Raw genomic sequence first — 20,935 nt, 5'->3', positions numbered from 1 at the left:
TGCTGCTGAGGGTGTGTTTTGTGTGCCTACTTGTGTCCCCCCAGTGTCCCCCCAGTGCTCTACAAAACCCCCCTGGTCTGCCCCCAAGGACGCAGGTACTTACCTGCTGGCGGACTGCACCCGGAACCCCCTATTCTCCATAGGCGCCTATGTGTTTCGGGCACCTCTTTAACCTCTGCAACTGACCGGCCCTAAGCTACTGGTGTGGTAACTTTGGGATTCCCTTGAACCCCCAACGGTGGGCAGCCTATGCCCCAGAACTGAGACTTGTAAGTGTTTTACTTACCTCCTAATCTAACCTTTACTTACCTCCCCCAGGAACTGTTGATTTTTGCACCGTGTCCACTTTGAAAATAGCTTATTGCCATTTTTACTAAGACTGTATATGATATTGCTTTTATTCAAAGTTCCTAAAGTATCTAAGTGAAGGACCTTGCATTTGAAGTGTTTAATGTAAATCTTGAAATTGTGGTTGTTTAAATAAACTAAGAAAATATATTGTTCTATATAAAAACCTATTGGCCTGGAATTGTCTCTGAGTGTGTGTTCCACATTTATTGCCTGTGTGTGTACAACAAATGCTTAACTCTACTCCTTTGATAAGCCTACTGCTCGACCACACTACCACAAAATAGAGCATTAGAATTATCTCTTTTTGCCACTATCTTACCTCTAAGGGGAACCCTGGCACTCTGTGCACACTATTTCTTACTTTGAAATAGTATGTACAGAGCCAACTTCCTACACCAGTGTTTCCAGCTTTCTTTGAAAAATTGCAATTGTGATTAGATGCTTCAAACCAAGGACTTCCAGCCAACACGTGTTTCGTGGCGATGAATGCCGATTCTTTGGAGCTGACAACAAAAATTTACACAAAACAAAAAGATCATATTTCCAACGATATTGCATATATGATCTTACTCTCACATTAGAACATCTGTAAGAACATAGTATTGTTGTTGAAACCAAAATTTCATTCACAATCCACCCCTAATGGATTAAAACACGACCTTTATTTTACATTTCCCCATCATGTGCTAATAACCATGCTCCCTCCTTAAAGTACAGAAACGGAAATCATTTCATGTCATTTAATTCACCTTTGATTCCACCTTAGAGAGCTTATACTTGGCTTAAGAGACAACCCAAAGGGGTTCAATGTCAAAACTGTGGGTATTGTTTATTTATTGTTGATAAAACTCGAGATTTGCCAAAAAGAGAAGCTTTCGAATGTCCTCCTTTATCAGTGGTAAATACCACATTTTGTATTTGTGATAATTTGTTTATGCATAAGGCAGTATGTTGGATTAAAGAAAATTTGTCTATGATACGGAAACAAGATGAGCAGTCGCCTCTTGGAAAACACTTTAAAGAATGTCATTCAGACAGTAGTTTGTTCAATTTGAAGGTTATAGGCATTGATCATATAAAAATACACCAGAGAGGGAGAGATACAGAACATCAACTTAGATTAAGAGAAACTTGGTGGATAGAAACATTACACTCAGTTGAGACTGGTTTGAATGCTGACAGAACTCCAGAGGACACCTTAAGGAAGGGTGGCAACCCATTTAAGGTGCTTATTGGGAACGTGGATGTGGCTTTATTAGGATAACAAAGGCTATTAGGAGAACAAGTGCTATTGATGTAACATTGGGAAATCTATTTGAACAATTGTTTTTTTTTAAATCATTTGCGCAATCTGAACATTTGGAATTTAACAAATTGCTGGGTCAATTATATTGTTTAAAGTTTCTGTAATTTATGAGCTGATGAAGAAATTTGGACACTGAGGTGGCACAGGGCGTCATCCAGCAAGGAGGACTGTATATCGATCTATTCACCACCACAGAGAATGTAAAGTGTCATGACTTTTGCATTCTGGAGTTCACAAGACTGTCTTCCCCCGCAGACACCTCATGCCAGCAGTGGAGAGTGGGGATTGGGGATCAGGACTTGTGTACAGCTTTTCACCCCTACTCCTGCTGCCCAGGCGCTGGAAATGATCAGGAAAGTCTAGGTCCAAGTCACTGTGGTGGCTTTGAACTAAGCAAGAAGTGTGGATTACCTGGAACGTCTGACCATGAGCACGTCCACTAATTCAGTTGCCTCATCAGGAGGTCCATCTATCACATCAGCAGGGTTAGTCTTGCACTTGAGCCTGCACAACCTCCACCTTTGTAGATTGAGTTGTGACCATTGGCATCCTTTGACTGTCCTTGTTGTTATCCTGTCAACCAGGCATCCATCTATCAAATCTGTTCACTCAGTACTTTGGGAAATGTTATTGCCTGGTGTTCCTCTTGATATAGGACATCAAAATGAAGGTGGTGGATGGAATACCTGAATTTATCCCAGTCGCTGGCAGTCGTTCAGGCGATATCTCAGTCTATTATTTTTCACCCACTATGCACCTTCAGTTTGGCTACAGCCATATGCAAACCTGTCCTGAGCCTGCTAAACAGGTAACAGTTCAGCCTGAACTGCCAGGCCAGGTCTTCCCTGAACCAGAACACAAGCAATCCAGGTCTGGTTCTGCCCTTTTTAGGGATTTCAGTCAGGTGTAGCTTGTTTCTAGTGCCACAGCGAGCACAGGACCACATCTGAGCGTACCTGCCACACTCTCGTCATCAAAAACAAGATGATGTATGGAATGCTTGAATTAATCTCAGCCACTAGCAATCTCTCAGGCTGCATCTTAATTCATCTTTTTTTCATCCGCCATGCTGCCTCATTTTGGAAGCCGCATCATGCAAACAAGTTGTGACTCAGGCCAGTGGGAACAGTCCAGCCAATGCTGCCAGTCAGGTACACCCAGAACACAAGCAACCCAGGGCTGGTTTCACCCTTGTTAAGGATTATCAGCCAGGTTGTGATACGGTGAGAGCAGGACTCACATCTGGACATACCCATTAAACTTAGGGCATCAAAAATAAGGTGATGGATGAAATGCTTAAAGTGATCTCTGTCACTGGCAGTTGCTTTGGGCTGCATCCAAATCCAGCTTTTTTCACCCACCTTCCCACCTAAGTTTAGACCCACTCATATTCCAACGAGTCTTGACCCTGCCCTGAAGGGAACAGGTCAAGTCCTCTCTGAACCAGAACACAAACAACCCAGGTCCCATATTGCCCTTTTTAGGGCTCAACAGTCAGGTAAGACAGTTCCAGTGGTGCGGTGAGCACAGGACACATGTCTGGGTAGGCCATTGGTTAGACTAATTACAAGCATTCCTCCCATCACCTTTTGTATGTTCCTTGTAACACATACCATCCCTGAATGCACAATTATCAGATGTCCTCCCAGTTTGTCTTTATCCCTGCAAAGCCTTGCTGTGGCAACAGTTCACTGTTACCTGTCTGTATTCTTACGTTTACATGATTAGTCATCCCTCTTCAAGTCACCTGTTGTAATGTGTTTTTAGAAGGGCCTGATCCACGTTCCAGCTTACACTATTTGGGATGCTGTAATGTGACCATAATTTGGTGCTCTTACCTGATGTGCACTCCCTGAAAACCAATGCACAGATGTCCTCTGTGCCTACTTACCTTCAAAATAAGCATTCTTCATTGCCATAACATCGGCTAGGCGAGTGAGTGAACTTCAGGCATTGGCATCAAAACCACCTTGTACATCCTTCTTCTTGGCTAAATTGGTAGTCACTGGTTTAGGAGAACCAGAAAACAGCCCACACAAGGCTTTGCCAGCACATTCAGCCAGAGGGAAGGTTGCTTCCATGTGGGGTGACCGTATTTGACATCTGTTAGGTGACGACGTGGGCGTCCCTCCACACGTTCACGAAGCACTACTGCCTAAATAGCCATGTCTGGTAGGATAGGCACTTTTCTCAATTTGTTATACAGGGTTTACTGGTCAGAGACACTCCACAGACTCTCCTCCTGGTGAGTCACTACTTTGGTATTGATTCACAAGTTGAGGTATCTGTGGATAGAAGTTCCAAAGAACAGTTTACCTACTTTTGGTATCACCATTTCTGGTGGCGCGTCTAACCACAAATTCCTCAGCGACCCACCCTCCTCCCCGTACTGTGGAATGGACTCATGTAGTCCACTAAAATAATTCCAACCTGTAAGTCACCATACTGCTATATTCTGATTACAGTGGCTCTGTGTCCGTCGGTGCCTATGAGGAGCACAAATAAAATGACAGCGCCCTGAGCTGGAATAGATAGATGGGCTCCAATGTTGTCTGAGGCGGGATATACCTGATGCGGAGCTGCACAACCCCATCTGTCGACCTGGAAGGGAATTGCTACCAACATTTCTGGATCCACTCTGGTACCTAGGGAAATTCACAAGGCAAGGAATCTGTGATTAGATAGTCTTTACCAGAAGATGCGTTAATTAGCTTGTTCTTCTCCATCCCTGTATTCTTCAGTCTAAACAATCGAACAGAGCGGGAGACTGTGTCAGAACCTTCTAAGAAGCCATGGCTTATTAGGGTGGTTAACACTATCTCCCAGAATTATACAAAGATTATCTAAAGAAACAGGCAGCATTTACATCAAAACCAACCAGTGCTTGAGAAGGGAATCTGCAAATCAGAATGATAGAGTTGAAGGTTGATGGCAAATTCGGTGACTTTCATGGGAGTGGAGGCCCAGGATCAGGAAGCAGTGTTAGTAGATGAACGGCTATGCGTTTGGCTTTTAGAGATAGACTCTCTCTATTGCCTTGAAGAAGGAGAACTAAACTAATTTCTAGAGCAATTTTGCACACAACAGTTAATGGTTTCTGCTACCAGGTCTACCACTCTATTTAGCCAGGGGTGTCAGAGGGGAGTGAGTTTGGATAGATCTCAAATTAGAAAGGATTGATTCAGCTGGCTAAAAGTTATGACAGTTAAGGGATGGGGAAAAAGTGAGAGAAAAACCAGTAGGTTTAAATGAGTTCTTGTGGGTGAAAGAAAGGATAATCTCAAACGTAGAAACTAAATATAAAGACTTATTGAACTTGCAAGAGTTGGAATTGGTAAGTTCTTAAACTATTCTTAAGAACCTCTTTAAAGCAATTTTAGGAATTATGGGTGCATTTTTGGAAGCAGAAGGAAGAGCTAACTCTGATGTCAAGCTTCTTCTTGTTGGCAGAAATGGAGAGGACTTTAGCGGAGTTGCATTCGCTTTTCTGTCAGAACACTTCTTTTTAGATCTCTGCTCTAGACAGCGTGCATACGCTGTCTCGAAAAGAGACCTGTTGCATGTACTTTATTGCCGTCGGCCCGTCCATAGGCTTACAATTTGCCATTTCCATTGTTGCTCCATTATTCGTTCTCCCCATATGTCCATGGCATGCATGCTTCATGCCTCTTCCAGCGTTTAGCACTCCCTGAGAGCAGTGACCAATTACTGCTAAACATGAGCAGTGGCCATTTTAAGGCATTGTTTGGGGACTACTTTATTTCTTTAACAGCGTTTTTCGTGAGCGCTACTGTTTTTACTGGCACCATTCTTTGTTTCCAGCTCGTGCCTCTATATGCCGCCTCCCCTCAGCTTGCCATGCATGTTTGAGTCTAGTTCTAGTGCTCAGGATCCCTACCCTGCTAGGTCAGCACGGCTCGGCTCTGTTACTCATAGCTCATTCAACTTTCTGCTCACGTAACTCCACCCCTTCCATCAAGTCTCTGGGAGGCTTATGAAGGACAGTAAAGCACTGGTAGTTGATTGATTGCAGCCCTAGAGTTCAGAACTAGATCCATGCCTGCTTGAACTCCTCACATATGGTGGAATTGTGCCTCAAGGGATGGCATCCTAATGTGGGCAGTATGGTAAAAGCTTCTATGAGCTAAGTTCTCCTCCTCCCATTTGAGTGAGAAGTGAATTTTGTCTGCAGCTGGTTTTGAATTTGCATCACTACACACGGTAGTGGGGCGCTTCTTGCTCTGACATTCATAGCTCAACACACTAGCTGCCATCAGGGCACTTAATCTTCCCCATAGTGCCACAGAAAGGACTGTAAGTATTACTACGCAAATATACGCCCATAACACACAGGCACTCCCTTAAAAGTAGTAGCAAGCACATTTGAACACAGACACACATTGCACATCCACAACCTCACAAACATATCGCTAAAAACATTCACATTGACGCCAAAAGCTTGGAGCTCAGCTATTAGTGATATCTATTGGACAATGCTCTGTGCTTGATGAGACCATACAACTGCTTTGCTACATGCCTCAGCTTGGGTTGTTTGATAGGTACTAGTTAATGTTACATAGTGCAGACCCAATTTCATTTTGTGGTTTAATAGTTGGGCCATATTAACATTCTACACTGCGTACCCTGACTGGTATTGAGGTGGGTCTCAACACATTGCAAAGAAAAATATGCCTTAGTAGAGAAGTTGGATATTGGATATCTATTGCACTGGACTCTGGACCTCAGATCTGTGAGGGTCCTAATGCTAACAGTAACCACTACTAATCCGCTTCAACCTCAGTTTGAATGCAGAAGTAGCCATTTGCGCTTAAGGTGCTATAGACCCTTCCTTGGTGTGAGGTGGTGTTCACTGTAAGCAGCATTTGGAGCAAACTGCAATTGTGTTCCAGAGAACTGCAATCCCAACATCAAAGAACTCTGACAATTCTGTGTGTGGAAAGAAGCCATAATAAGAGAATGTACTGTTATTATCCAAAGTGCTCAACTAGTTGGTGTCTCCTTTCCTGACATTCTTTGAGTGTGTGTTTTAGGCTGTTTAATGTCCCTTACCTGTACTGTCAACATTCCTCACAAAGGCAGTGAAATTCTTTGCTGAAACTTCTGACTGTATAATCTACAGCAAAGCCATGATACTTTTGTTGTTTTGTCTTTTGAATGGCTTTGCTTCCCTTGGATAGGACCATACTCTGTAACATCTCAGGGTGTTCTTCAACAGTGACTCACACCTTATTCACACCAAATATTTCTTCCTAGGTTGTTCTAATGCTGACGACAGATCTGGATGGGGATGATGAGAAGGATAAAGGAGCCCTTGATAATCTCCTTTCTCAATTGATTGCAGAGCTATCTATGGACAAGAAGGTGAACAGTAATGGGATTGCTGGCAGTGGTGTGCTCTAGATAATGTGACATGTTTTGCTGAAACTTGAGGGGTAACGTTTTTTTAATTTTTGTAGTTATTTTGTGTGTGGTGGATGGTGGGCCAAGTTCTGTATTCAAATTCTTTGCCTATCCCCTCACTAAGAAGGATGGTCTAATAATATGTTATATTTTATGATTTAAAGAGAGTGGGATCCAGACACCTGACTGCTGTTTTATCCTTTTTTGTGTAGGTCATGGTTTGCAATAGTCCCATGATTAAATTCTTGTGTTTTATTCTGTCATCTCATCTCATGGCTACTTTAATGTATTATTATTGCACTTATTTGTCTTAGCAGGATGTTGCAAAAAAGAATGAGCGAACTGCTCTGAATGAGGTGCATCTGGTGGTTATGAGACTTCTCAGCGTTTTTATGTCGAGAACCAAGTCAGGATCCAAATCTTCCACCTGTGAGGTATAGTATGACACATTGCATCTTCTGTGTGATTTTCCAGACTTGCCATGGGCGTCCAGCTTGCTTGGATTTGTCTGTTTACATACACATGTTCCCCTTTCTTAAGTGGGCACATTGCTTCCCCCATAATGGTTAACAAGCACTTAACATAGGCCCATCATATTAACTGTGCTTTGCAAATCTTCCGATATACATGTTGCTGTCTATCCTAGTCTTAATTTGGGAAGAGCACTATCGTGAGAACCACATCTTGGTATTCATGTGTTGACAGGCTTAGCTCTGTGGTGCATAAAGAGCATTGCTTGTGTAATTTACAACTTAAATGTGTTTTGAGATCCAAAATGATACCTATATGTTAGTGAGCTTCTCTCTTCCTCATTCCAGTTGTTAATCCTCTACATTGTTACTGTAAGATTAGTGTTCAGGGTACAGAATTGCTTTACCGCATAATTAACTTTCAATATATTGTCAATTAGATGTGCAGCTGCAAGATATTCGCATTGTCATAGCGCAGCCAAATATTACTTTCACAAAGTCGAATACTAACACAAATGCTCAAAGCAACTGTGTGAATAGTTATACTGCTGTGGAAGCCAACAGTCTTGTTACTTTCAGCTCTGTGATTTTCATTGCAGTCTTCCTCACTAATATCCAGTGCCACTGCAGCTGCGTTGTTGAACTCTGGCGCTGTAGATTACTGCTTGCATGTCCTGAAATCGTTGCTGGATTACTGGAAGGGCCAACAGGGTGATGAGGAGCCAGTGCCAGCCAGTCAGCTACTGAAACCCCACACTACAGCTTCTCCTCCAGACATGAGTCCTTTCTTCCTGCGACAGTATGTTAAGGTGAGCCCAGGTATCTCCAACAAGGCTAACTGCTTTGATGTGCAGCACTCTTTTTCATTCAGTTTAGTTGGTAAATTGTAGTGCAGCACATATATAGCTTCTAAACTTGTTATACATTTCTAGCCTTTTCTGCTATTGTCTATAAGAATCAATCTCTGTATAGTAACGTCATTATATGGGGCCTTACCAACTTCATTGACTGTTTGAACCTTGAATATTAGACATTCAAAACCGTATAAGTCTGTAGAAAGATTTAAGCAAGGTTTTCACTTACGGTTATGTAGCAGAATCACATCTTTAATCTTGGTTAGTGGTTGTCCTATGAATCCAGATTTACTCTTCTCCTCAGGGCCATGCTGCTGATGTCTTTGAAGCCTACACACAGCTGCTGACAGAAATGGTGCTGCGCTTACCTTACCAGATCAAAAAGATTGCTGATACCAACTCCCGCATTCCACCACCTGTCTTTGACCACTCTTGGTTCTATTTCCTCTCTGAGGTAGGTGTTGTCACTGCCATGAAAAATAATTGGTGAGCATTATTGTGTAATGCAACTTGTCTTTAGTGCTAGAATACCCTTAAACTAGTCTGAGGCATGAAATAATGCCTCAGTAGTGGCCTTTTTTAGAAAAGCAATAGAAATTCATTTCAATCTGTATTCCTCGTTTCCGTGTGTGGGCCAGGTATCCTTTTTAATCTTCAGCTGTTAGTTTTCACACAGCAATGGTTCTTTCTACCATCATTAGTTCTGTCCAGGGCTGACAAATTCATCTGTAAAAAGTAGGTATTTCCAGTGGTGGTAGACTGTGTCATATTTTGGTGGAAGTATTGCCAGTGACAGCACTATACTTGCATCGTTCAATTCGGGGATCTGTAACTCTCAGCCTACTAGTGCTATTCTATAGTTTTTAATCTCTTTCATTGATGGCTGTCATCCTAATTAAAGATACTAACCAATCTTATCTGCTTTGACTTTCTAGTACTTGATGATACAACAGACACCTTTTGTACGCCGGCAAGTTCGCAAACTACTGCTCTTTATCTGTGGCTCAAAAGAGAAGTACCGGCAGCTACGAGACCTCCACACCTTGGATTCTCATGTTCGAGGAATCAAGAAACTCTTGGAGGAGCAGGGAATATTTCTGCGTGCTGGTGTGGTGACAGCCAGCTCTGGCTCTGCTTTGCAATATGACACACTCATCAATCTGGTAAGAGGTGATGGAGTTGAAAAGAGAATGAAGGGAAACCAAGACTATCTTTACATTCGATTGGTGTCAGGAAACAGAAATAATGTCCAATACTTTACTGTTTTAATCTGTTGAAGTATGTTGAGTGGGAGAGATGCAAATCTTCAAGTGAAATGTACTCAAATTAGGTTTTTTGTGCATAAATAAGCAAGCACCCACTGAAAGATTAGCAATTATTCTTCCCCCTTATGTCCTGTAAGGAAAGGTTGATTTAAAAAAATTATGTTTACACTTTACCGAAGGTTATTTTGGATTTATGTTAGATTGTATGCTAATGTTTTTCACTGGCTTCAAGTTTTCACCATGGAGGCACATTTTTATGAGCTGGTTTGCAGAAGATGTTTCCTTTACTTAAAACTTGAAAAGGGACAGCACTATTAAGATACCCAGTGTTATAGTATGTTGAAGTTGATTGGAAGGGCCAGGCAAAGATTAGTTAAACAATCTCCAGGTAGACTGATAGATGCCTTTACTAGTAATATAGGTTTTCAAAGTAGCCTGTGCTTGAAAGCCCTGACGTTTATCCAGCACTATGATTAGGCATCTGAATTGGAACTCTTGAAATTGAAGGGTATTCATAGTCCAATGCTTATCATTTGATACTTCTGTCAGGGATTATTCAAGTGAAGCAAATCTATGAAAAGGAATGTTGTGATTCTGTGTAAAAGATTATCTTGTATGAACACTGATGCATTTGTCTATACATATGCTACTTGCCTTTTAAACTCTTATTGAAAATCTGCATCAAGCAACACAATAAGAGTGGTATCTTTGTATCTGCAGTTGATCCATCACAAGGCTTACCTGCTGTATTTGGGAAACTTCATCCAGTGGGTTTATGCCATTTATTTATTTACCAGGTTTGCATAACTATAGGCAAATAGTGTCTAGCAAACCAGTGTATAGCACCTGACATTCAAACCAGCCTCAGCTATGTGTGTTCCTTTTGACTGATTTGTTACACTGTCTATGTTCTCTATTGTTATGGAAGCATTACATGTTCCTTAGCATGTGTTACCTGATGTGCAATGTGGTCTCATCAAGGTTTGTAACAATTACATATAATGAAAAAAGCCTAACATACACTGTGGCCTAGCATGAGTCCCCTGTATTTAAATCATAATACACAAGGCAGTGCCTGCTCCATGTTGCTAGTAGGATTGTTTGACTTGGGGACCAAGTCTTATTTTGGGGTGGGTGTACTGGAATTAGCATCAGGACATGGCAGAAAAGCGTGAAGAAGGTTCCAGATATCTTTTGGACTGAACCTATTTGAGAACATTGCCACATCTGCAACAAGGTTTACTGCTTGTTGCAGGAGAATTCTGGAGAGGATAGAGGTGAGTTATGTCTCCAGTGTATATCCACATGTCTTTTAACTAGGAGGGCTGCAGTATTTTCTGTATAGTGTTAATACGCAGTCACCAAGAGAAATACTTTTGTTACTCCAGTATTGGAACTTTCATAGATCCCCCGTCGTCGAGGTGGGAGCCCCAGGGTACATCAAAACAGCAATATATAAAAGCTACTGCAATGAAAAAAGGCCCAAAGGCTTTCACTTTAGTAGCCTATCTTTATCTCTATGAGCAAAAAGGACCAAAACAAGCCCCAGCCAATCAGGCTTCCCCTCCCTCTAGAGCCCTCCTGAGAAAAGCTCCCTTCCCTCAGATTTTCTACCATACGTCGTGCTAGGGAGTCTCCATTGAGCTCTGCTCAGTCAAATCTCCAGAGAAGCTTATCGCTACTGTTTTTTCTTCATAAAAAAGAGGATTTCTTCAGCAAATAAGGTGTCATCTTCTTACTTTTGTTAAAGGAGCTCTATTTTGACAAAATTCAGCATGTCAGATAAGGCAAAGAAAAGTATTTTCAGAGCCTGTGAGACTTGTGGGAAAAAAATACTTCACTTTGAAGACCCACACAAGGACTGCATTTATTGCCTCTATTCTGACCATGTAGCCAAAGACTGCAAGGTTTGCAGGACCTTTTCCAACAAAACCTTCAAAGACAGAGAGGGTAGGCTACTGATTTGGCTCCAGAACTTGAAATCCAGATCAAACCCAGTGTCTGGTTCTGACAGTGAGGAATCTTCATCCTCCTCAAAGTTACAGAAAAGAGGAAGATCTCAAGCCCATCTTTGAGGATCTACCTAGAAAGGGTCATAAAAAGACCAAACAGGTGTCTTCTAAAGCTGGCAGTCCTTCCATTTCTCCTCACAGGAGTTCTGTTTCATCTAAAAGACACTCTAAAGAACGTTCTGTCTCCTCAGAACGCAGCAAAAGAGCCTTGTCTGAGCTTCCTGCGGTAAAACATGTCTTTAAGAAGCCGTCTGAAAAATCTGTGATATTGTCGACGAGAGCACCGTCGACAGTGGTGTCTAAAGGTGTCTTTACAGCCTCGTTGTTGACTGCGATAACATCTACTGTTTCTACAGCGGCTTCTTCCTCAATGACAATCATTTCGAAGACGTCCTCGTCTACGGCGTTTGTGGTCACTTCGTCCATCGCCTCTCCTCCGACGCTGGTGCTGTTGAGACTGTCTACGATGATACTACCGTTGTCGGCTTCCTCGTCTACGAGATTTTCTCCATAATCAGTGATGTCTCCATCGACGATCCCGTCGGCGCTGCCGTCGACGATGCTGATACCGTCTACGATGCCATCCACGTTGCCGTCTACGATGCCATCCATGTTGCCACCGACGATACCGTCTACGAGAGTTAAAGGACATAGGAAGTCTGATTTCCTTTCACCATTGGTGACATCTCCAAGTAGAGTATCAGCATTGGTACCTACACATCTATTGGAGCAAGAAGATTCAGATGATGAAGGTCCTTTTGGGATTGCTCATAGCCCATCAGAATTGCATGTCAAGTGCCAGGATCTAGAGGAAGACATGCAGCCTGATCCCCACTCATATTATCCACAACCGCACCAGTATCCATATCAGTAGCAGATGGTTTCTTTGCCAGGATCGCTCATAGCTGACTTGCAGCTGATGTTGGATGACTGTAGAAGGCTGTTTCCACCAGCTGGGTCGGAGGTACAGCAACCTTCTATCATGCCCTCTGTGCCACTTCCTTCCACTCCGGTTTATCCAGGGGTCCAGCCATTGCATGTGCCACCACAGACGCCAGCTTCAATCCCTACTCAGGAACTGTCCTCCTCTGATGACAGAGAGGAGGGAGAATTGCCGGATGTCTTAACAGAGTGGGATGATTATCAGATTCCTACTCAGTCCTCACCCTCCCCGGTTCCTGTGGATTCCCCTCCTGGTGACATTGGTGATTTTCACAACTTGCTAGAAAAAGCTGCAAAGAGGTTTGAGCTGCTCTTGCCCACGAAGCAGATGGACTGCTTCTTGTATGATTTCAAGGAACCATTTCAGAAAAGTGTAAAATCCATGCCAATTGTGGACTATATTTGGGATGAGGGCATCACGGTAATGAAGAACCCGGCACAGTCCCCCCTATTCTACCTCGCCTTGACAAAAAATATAAGGCACCTGAAGACTCTCCGGCCTGCCTTACGAGCCACCCCAAACTAGATTCAGTTATTGCCCCGACGGCACTGCGTAGATCCAGGAACCCTTCAGCGCCAATCTCTGCCCCACCGGACAAGGAGGGTAGGAGGCTTGATAATATAGGCAAACATTTTTCTTTGATGGCTTAGCTTATAATAAGAGCTTCTAATTCTTTGGCTATCATAGACCGGTATGATAGACAGCTGAGGGCGGACATTGCGCCCTATCTGGATCAACTGCCAGAAGATTCTAAATTGGAAGCCAAGAAAGTCTTGCAAGAAGGAGAGGTCTTCTGCCGAAGTCATAAACTGTGCTATGGATATCGCCACCACAGCTTTCTGACAGATGGCAGGTGCTGCGGTTCTCAGAAGGCAGGGTTGGCTCCGGGTGACTTCGTTTAGACCCGAATTTCAAAACAAAATTCGGGACCTTCCTTTTGATGGTGAAGCCCTATTCAGGAAGCACATTGATGATGCGCTTCAGTCAATAAAGACACTGCCAGGTCCCTTATCACCCTACAGTTTAAAAGACAACCTTTTCGGGGAGCTTGAGGCTGGGCGTATTCATCGTATAGACCAGGCTTCCAACAGTATAGATACCCCTCTGTCTCTGCTGCATCTCATTCCTTTCTCCCCCAGTTCCAACAGAGAATGCCTCCGCAAGCGGCTTATTCGAGATCTTCACAGAGGACAAGCCGGAAGGCAAGCGAAAGATACAGGCCGTAGGCAATGACTTTCTGCCGTCTCCGGCTACAAACCTTCCTTTGGATGCAAAACTAGAGGGAAGGATTTCCCTTTACTTTCACAATTGGCAAAAGATAACATCAGACAAATGGGTCCTACATATCATTCAATTTGGCCATACTTTGGAATTCCTGCAGTACCTTCCTGCAACACCTCCCCTCCCTCGAAAGGTGAAACACTTGCATCTGCTCAAGCAGGAAGTTGAGTCCATGCTCCTCGAGGGAGCTATAGAAAGGGTTCCACATCAAGACAGAAGAAAGGGTTACTACTCCTGATTCTTCCTAGTTCAAAAGAAGCGGAAAAGATGGCGTCCAATCTTAGACCTCAGGGATCTCAATACTTATCTCAAGAAACAATCATTCCGTATGATCACCCTATCAGACATTCTGTCCCTTCTAAATCCGGGAGATTACATGCCCACCCTCGATTTGTAGGATGCATATTTCCATATCCCTATTCACCCTTCCCACAAAGTACCTCAGATTAGTAGTAGCCGGATACCATTTCCAGTTCAGTCTTACCCTTCGGCCTGAAATCGGCCCCCAGAATCTTTACCAAATGCTTGGCTCCAGTGGCAGCTTTCCTCAGAAGGCAGAACCATCAAGTATTCCCGTATCTGGACAATTGGTTGGTCAAGGTCAGATCCAGGTCTCAGGCGCGGAAGTCCACAAGTGCTTGCATCGAGTTGTTCACGAACCTGGGTTTAACGGTCAACTGCGAAAAGTCAGCATTCCAGCCCTTAAAGAGGAGAACTTTTCTAGGGGCAATACTATACACTTCCATCAACAATGCAGCTCCTACAGAGGACAGACTGAGAAAGCTCATATCCCTCGCGAGGTGCTTACAAAAAAGAAAGTATGTTTCAGTTTGCCTCTTCAAGTCCCTGTCAGGGATGATGTCCTGCATTCCACTGGTACCTTTCTGTCTTCTCAGAATGAGGCCCCTACAGGAGCTGCTAGATCTTCAGTGGACGCAATCCAGGGGGTCTTTCAACGATATCATCAGAATAAGCCCATGATATCACCTCTAGCTTGGTGGACTCAGGAGTCTCACTTAGCGAGGAGAACATTCTTTTCTTCCCCAACAAGCTCCTTGGGTGATAACTACAGTCCTTCTCTCAAGGGATGGGGTGCCTTCCTCCAGCACCTACGAGTCAGGGGCAAATGGAAGCCACATCAGAAGGTCTTTCACATCAATTACCTCGAATTGAAAGCTGTTCGACTTGCGCTTTGCACTTTTCTTCCAAAAATAAAAGGTTCATCAGTACTCAACCGGATGGACAACACTACAACAATGCATTATATCAGCAGGGAGGAACCAGGTCTCTGCTCTTATCAAGAGAATCTCCGTGCTTTTGGGAATGGTCTATCAGCCACAACATAAACCTTTTAGCGGAACATGTCCCAGGCGTACAGAACATCATTGCAGATTCTCTGAGCAGATCCCGATCGTCCAACCACGATTGGGAGTTGGATCAAGGAGTCTTCGATCAAGTCTTCTCCCTATGGGGAAAACCGAACCTGGATATCTTCGCCAACCCTCAGAATGCGAAATGCCGATTCTTCGCAAGTTGTAATTAACATCGGGTCTCTGGGGAGAATGCGTTTTCCATGGAATGGTCAGGAATTTATGCTTACGCTTTTTCTCCCATTCCCCTGATACCAAGAGTTCTGGCGACAATGAACATCGAACGCTGCAAGCTCGTTCTGATTGCTACGGCATGGCCTAGTCAGTTTTGGTACACAGAACTCCTTCACCTCTCACAGAACCGCAGCATCCCTCTACCAGTGATGCCCTCCCTGCTAACAATGAACGAGGGCCAAGTTCTCCACCCGGGTCCGGCTTTGCTTCACTTGAAAGCCTGGATCCTGAACACCATGAGTTTGCGCATCTAGATATACCTTTGGATTGTCGAGCCATCCTCGCCAGGGCTGCAGCTCAGAGTACCAGCAAATGTTATCGTCTGAAGTGGAGGAGATTTTGTTCATGGTGTGCACAAGTTCAGGTGCATCCCTTTTATTCATCGCTGCAGCAGATACTGCCTTAACTTCTCCTCCTGGCCAGATCAGGTTTGGCTATTTCCGCGATTAAGGTCCACTTGGCAGCGATTTCCCGGTATAGGCGTACAGAGAACGTGACATCTTTGTGGTCTGCAAGGGACATGAAGCTGTTTCTTAGGGGCATTTTCAGGTCTTCCCCCCCAGTTCGACCTCCTCCTCCTCCATCATGGCACCTTAATTTGGTCTTATCTCAATTAATTAAACCACCGTTTGAGCCAATTCACAAGGCGGATTTGAAGTTTCTATCCTGGAATGTCTCTCTCCTTCACGCTCTTACCTCAGCCAGAAGAGTGAGCGAGATTCAGGCATTCACTATCCAGGATTCTTTCTTACAATTAAAAAGAGAACAGGTAATTTTACGAACAATCCCGAAATATATTCCTAAGGGACCGTCAGATTTCCATATAAACCAGCCGGTGGTACTGAAGTCATACTTTCCAAATCCATCAACACCAGCGGAGCAAGCTCTGCATTCATTGGACGTTCAGAGGTGCCTGAAGTTTTCTCTTGACAGAACTAAACAGTTCAGACAATTGAACCACCTTTTTGTGGCTTTTAGTGCTCTACGTAGAGGCCGAGCATTATCCAAGCAGGGGATTACAAGTGGATAGCATCCGCGAATAACTATTGTCATACAGCGGCAGGAAAACCCTTGCAGAATCCAGTGCGTGCACATCCAACAAGGAAAATGGCTGCATCCCTGGGGCTTTTTGCAGGAGTGCCCGTTCAGGACATCTGCAGGGCAGCCACGTGGAAATCAACGCATACTTTTGCTAAGCATTACTGTGTAGTAGAATCTCAGCAAGGTGATATGGCGGTAGGACAAGCGGTTTTACGACATCTTTTCCAGTAACGGTGAGCTGTTGTATTTCTTTATTCCTTCTTTACCGCCAGCCCAGTTTGCTTTGTGCACATTGTATAGATTTGTCTCTTCCTTTAAGGTTGTGATATTTCTTATTTTTTCTACTCAAGGTGACATTCTTTTGTCATGTTTATTGCTTATCTAATATTCTATCTTTCCTACATGATCTCTTTCTTCAAGGTTCCTGCTGATATATGTATGTTAAGGAACTTTATGGATATATGTATATAACTACATCTACAGCTATAGATTGATGCTATACATTGTGCTTCATTACTGCTTGCTATTCTGATTTAAGCATGTGAATCTATGAAAGTTCCATTACTGAAGTAAGAAAATAAGTTACTTGCCTGTAACTGTAGTTCTCCAGTATTGGAATCTTTCTAGTACGTCAACTGTTACCGCTCAATCTCCACGCATGAAGGCGGAGGTTGGACAGGTTCGGGTGCAGAAGCGTCGTCCCCTGTAGCTGCGACAGAAGATCCGCCCGAAGAGGCAGTCTGAGTGGAGGATCGATGGACATGCTTAATAGCTTTTGGATACCACTCTCTTCGATCCTGGTCCGGAGACACCAAGATGACTTGGGCCCGGTCGTTCTTGATTTTCTTGAGAACTCTGGGAAGAAGAGGGATAGGCGGGAAGGCATAAAGGAGGCCTGAATTCCACTCGAGACAAAAGTCGTGTCCGAGCGAGTGCCGCCTTGGAAACTCCAACGCGCAAAACAGCTGACATTGTGTGTTCTCTGCAGAGGCGAACAGATCTAACCAAGGCTCTCCCCACTGCTGAAAGAGACCTTGTGCCACATCCGGATGGAGACGCCATTCATGATCGATGGCTGAGTTCGTCTGCTCTGGCGTTGAGGGTACCCGCCAGATGTAATGCCCTGATGTTCCAGCCAGGTCCAGAAGGGTAGTGCCTCCTGACAAAGGGTCGAGGACCCTACTCCGCCCTGTTTGTTGGACCACATGGCGGTAGTATTGTCCGTGAACACCTGCACCACTTTCTCTTTGAGAGAGGGAAGGAATGCTTTCAACGCAAGCAGATTTATATGGAGCCCAATTCCACCAGAGGCCTCTGATCTCTGCCTCTTCCTTGTTGCCGCCCCAACCCAGAAGTGACGCATCTGTCACTATAGAGTGATCTGTTTGGGGAAGGGAGAGGGATCTGCTGTGGACCTAATTCGGATGCGAAAGCCACCACTGCAGGTCTTTCGCAGTCCCCTCCGAGATCTGGACCATGTCTGAGGGATTCCCCTGATGCTGCGCCCACTGGAACTTCAGGTCTCACTGCAGAGCCCGCATATGCCATCTCGCATGTGTCACTAGCAAGATGCAGGAGGCCATGAGGCCCAGCAGCCTCAGTCAGTCTCACTGAAACCCAAGACCGAGGCTGAAAGATTGGAATCATAGCCTGACTGTCTTGGACTCGCTTTTCGGGAGGATAAGCCTGAAACTGCACTGTGTCCAGAACTGCTCTGATGAAAGGAAGCGTCTGAAAGGGAGTCAGGTGTGACTGTAGCCACGGGAGGAGGAGACAGCATGCCAGCGTCAGGAGAAGTATCCAGACCACTGGTTTCGCCCAAATCCTGTGCCTAGTCCATAGCAGGGTCATCCTGGTATTTATAAGGTTCCAGGGACCCCTCCAATTCCTTCCCATATTCGTACCCATAGGAAAAAGGGTCTGAATCCGACTTGGGGTGAATAGGCCCCACCGAAACCGAAGGTGGCGTCAGCCGACGCCGCTCCGACTCCGGGTCGTTGGAGATAAGAATTGGGTCGACGTTGATAGTTGGCACTACCAACTTTGGGAGCGTCGATAATCGATCCGTTGCCAGCGAAGGTCTCGAAGGTGCGACTGGCGCCAGTGTGGATTCGCGCACAGATTTGGAGGTGACCTCGGGGGCCGAAGCAGAACCCAATGGCCCCTCAGCTGAACCCCTTGGGTCTGAAGGCGCGTATCAGGGTCGGCCCGCCCAAAGATGAGTCGCATGGCCTCGTAAAACTCTTTCAGTTGGGCGGGGGTTGCTCTGGCAAACTCGGAAGTGCGGAGTCGACCCGACGCAGGCTCCGAGGACGAAGGCCTAGTGCATGGACGCTCGTCCCGCGTCACGTTGGGCAAGCGACAGGGCGAAGTCGGAGAGCGACGGGACTTCTTCGTCTTCTTCTTCTTACCTTGACCCAAGGATTTAGAGGAAGAGGAGTGGGCATGACTCCGCAACTGATCCCCAGACCTTCCTCTCGAGCGAGACAGGAACCTACGCAGAGTTGAGTGCCGGGTCACCATTACCTTTAGGGACCGCTCCCTCAAAGCGTTCGGGTGCATGGCCCGACACTCGGAACACGACTTCGGGTCGTGGTCGCGCTCGAGGCACCACAGATAAACGCGATGAGAATCCATCACTGACATTGTCCGATGGCAGTCCTCACAAGCCAAAGTAGTACACAAAAAACTTCGACAAAACGGTCAAATTCGGCCAAAAAATTGCTTTGGGTACCTCTTCTACGGATCAGCACGTGGCACGGAAAGAAAAGAACTGACATCGACATAATCACGGCGACCATGACGCCGCCAACACGCAAGGGTATTGCTCGAAGAAAATCTCCGGATCCAGTCTGACGCCTGGGGGAAAATTCTACGTTAAGGAATCTGCAACAAGAAGTCTCTATCAGATAGAGAGTACACATGCTTAAGAGTGACAAAATCGTTTGAAGAGGGGCCTGAACCCTGGAACCTCAGATTAAAAGTCTGAGAATGATTATTTGTCTGAGCCTATCTGACACATTTAAGAGATGTCATGAAATAGGTCACTGTAATTCTCTAGCAAGGCTGCTAATGTATTCTCTACGGCAGCTGTATTCATGGTGCATCAGCCAGCTTTGCTCGTTTTCTTACTTGGACCATTTCTACCCATGTTTAGGAGGTTGGGAGTAGAAAACCCTTTTGCACATTGCACAGGTGCTGCACAAGGAGATGCCCGTTCAGCTACTGCAATTGGAGCTCTACGGATTGAGGTTTCCAGGCTCACAAACGCTGCAGCTCCTCATGGAGTTTACTTTTCAGTGACAGATGGTTTGTGTAGTGTAAATATGTGGGTGCAGCCAGCACGTGCTCCACGCTCCAGAGCAGGCCGTTTAAGACACACACAGTGCAATAACGATTTGCACAGACTCTCACCTGCTCAGAAACAAACAAAATAGACAAGATGCATTGCAGTGGAAATGTTAAAATGTAGTGACCTATGTCCAGTACAAACCCAAATTACGTCCCCGCACTCACAAAGTCCAGGAAAATGGATCTGGAGTTTGTGGAAGCACCTCTGCTAGTGCAGAGGCTGCCCTCACATATTTATATCTGCACCCTGTACTCTGGGCTGAGAGGGCCTACATAGGGGTGACTTATACTGACCTGGTGTAGTGATCTGTAGTGAAAATGGGTGCATAAACCCATTTCACGCAGACTGCACTGGCAGGCCTGCAGAACCCTTTATATGGACTCCCTATGGGTGGCAGACAAACTGCAGCAGCCCGTAAGGATTCCCTGGTATTCCAATGCCCTGGGTACCTAGGTACCATATACTAGGGACTTACATGGGGGACCAGTATGCCAATTGTGGAAAGAAAAAGGTACAGTAACCAATTTAGAAAGGAAAGAGCATAACCACTGTGTAAGGAAATGCCTCCTTGGCATGGTTTCTCCCCTGACTTTTTGCCTTTTGTTGATGCCAGTTATGATTGAAAGGGTGCTGGGACCCTGCTAACCAGGCCCCAGCACCAGTGTTCTTTCCCTAAACTGTACCTTTGCTTTCACAATTGGAACAGTCCTGGCACCCAGATAAGTCCCTTGTAAATGGTACCCCTGGTACCAAGGGCCCTGATGCCAGTGAAGGTCTCGAAGGGCTGCAGCATGTCTTATGCCACCCTGGCTACCCCTCACTCAGCACATGCACACTGCCTCACAGCTTGTGTGTGCTGGTGGGGAGAAAATGACTAAGTCGACATGGCACTCCCATCAGAGTTCCATGCCAACCTCACACTGCCTGTGGCATAGGTAAATCACCCCTCTAGCAGGCCTTACAGCCCTAAGGCAGGGTGCACTATACCACAGGTGAGGGCATATGTGCATGAGCACTATGCCCCCACAGTGTCTA

General features: G+C 45.0%; 1 protein-coding gene across 17 annotated transcripts in view; it reads left to right on the top strand.

The window, feature by feature from the left end:
- The window catches only part of UBR4 (ubiquitin protein ligase E3 component n-recognin 4), a 1,862,787-nt gene that overhangs the window by 1,349,887 nt on the left and 491,965 nt on the right, over window positions 1–20,935 (top strand). For 9 of the 17 annotated variants that reach the window (XM_069240143.1, XM_069240142.1, XM_069240138.1 and 6 more), the window contains 5 exons: window positions 6,932–7,039; window positions 7,396–7,512; window positions 8,148–8,357; window positions 8,707–8,856; window positions 9,338–9,565. In XM_069240143.1, the coding sequence (XP_069096244.1) occupies window positions 6,932–7,039; window positions 7,396–7,512; window positions 8,148–8,357; window positions 8,707–8,856; window positions 9,338–9,565 (813 nt within the window). Of the gene's footprint in view, window positions 1–6,931; window positions 7,040–7,392; window positions 7,513–8,147; window positions 8,358–8,706; window positions 8,857–9,337; window positions 9,566–20,935 lie in introns of all 17 variants that reach the window. The other 8 variants (XM_069240131.1, XM_069240141.1, XM_069240132.1 and 5 more) reach the window with 1 other exon arrangement.

This window comes from Pleurodeles waltl, chromosome 6 (assembly GCF_031143425.1).
Source record: "Pleurodeles waltl isolate 20211129_DDA chromosome 6, aPleWal1.hap1.20221129, whole genome shotgun sequence".
Classification (NCBI taxonomy): Eukaryota; Metazoa; Chordata; class Amphibia; order Caudata; family Salamandridae; genus Pleurodeles; species Pleurodeles waltl.
This window is presented reverse-complemented; position numbering and strand designations above follow the sequence as displayed.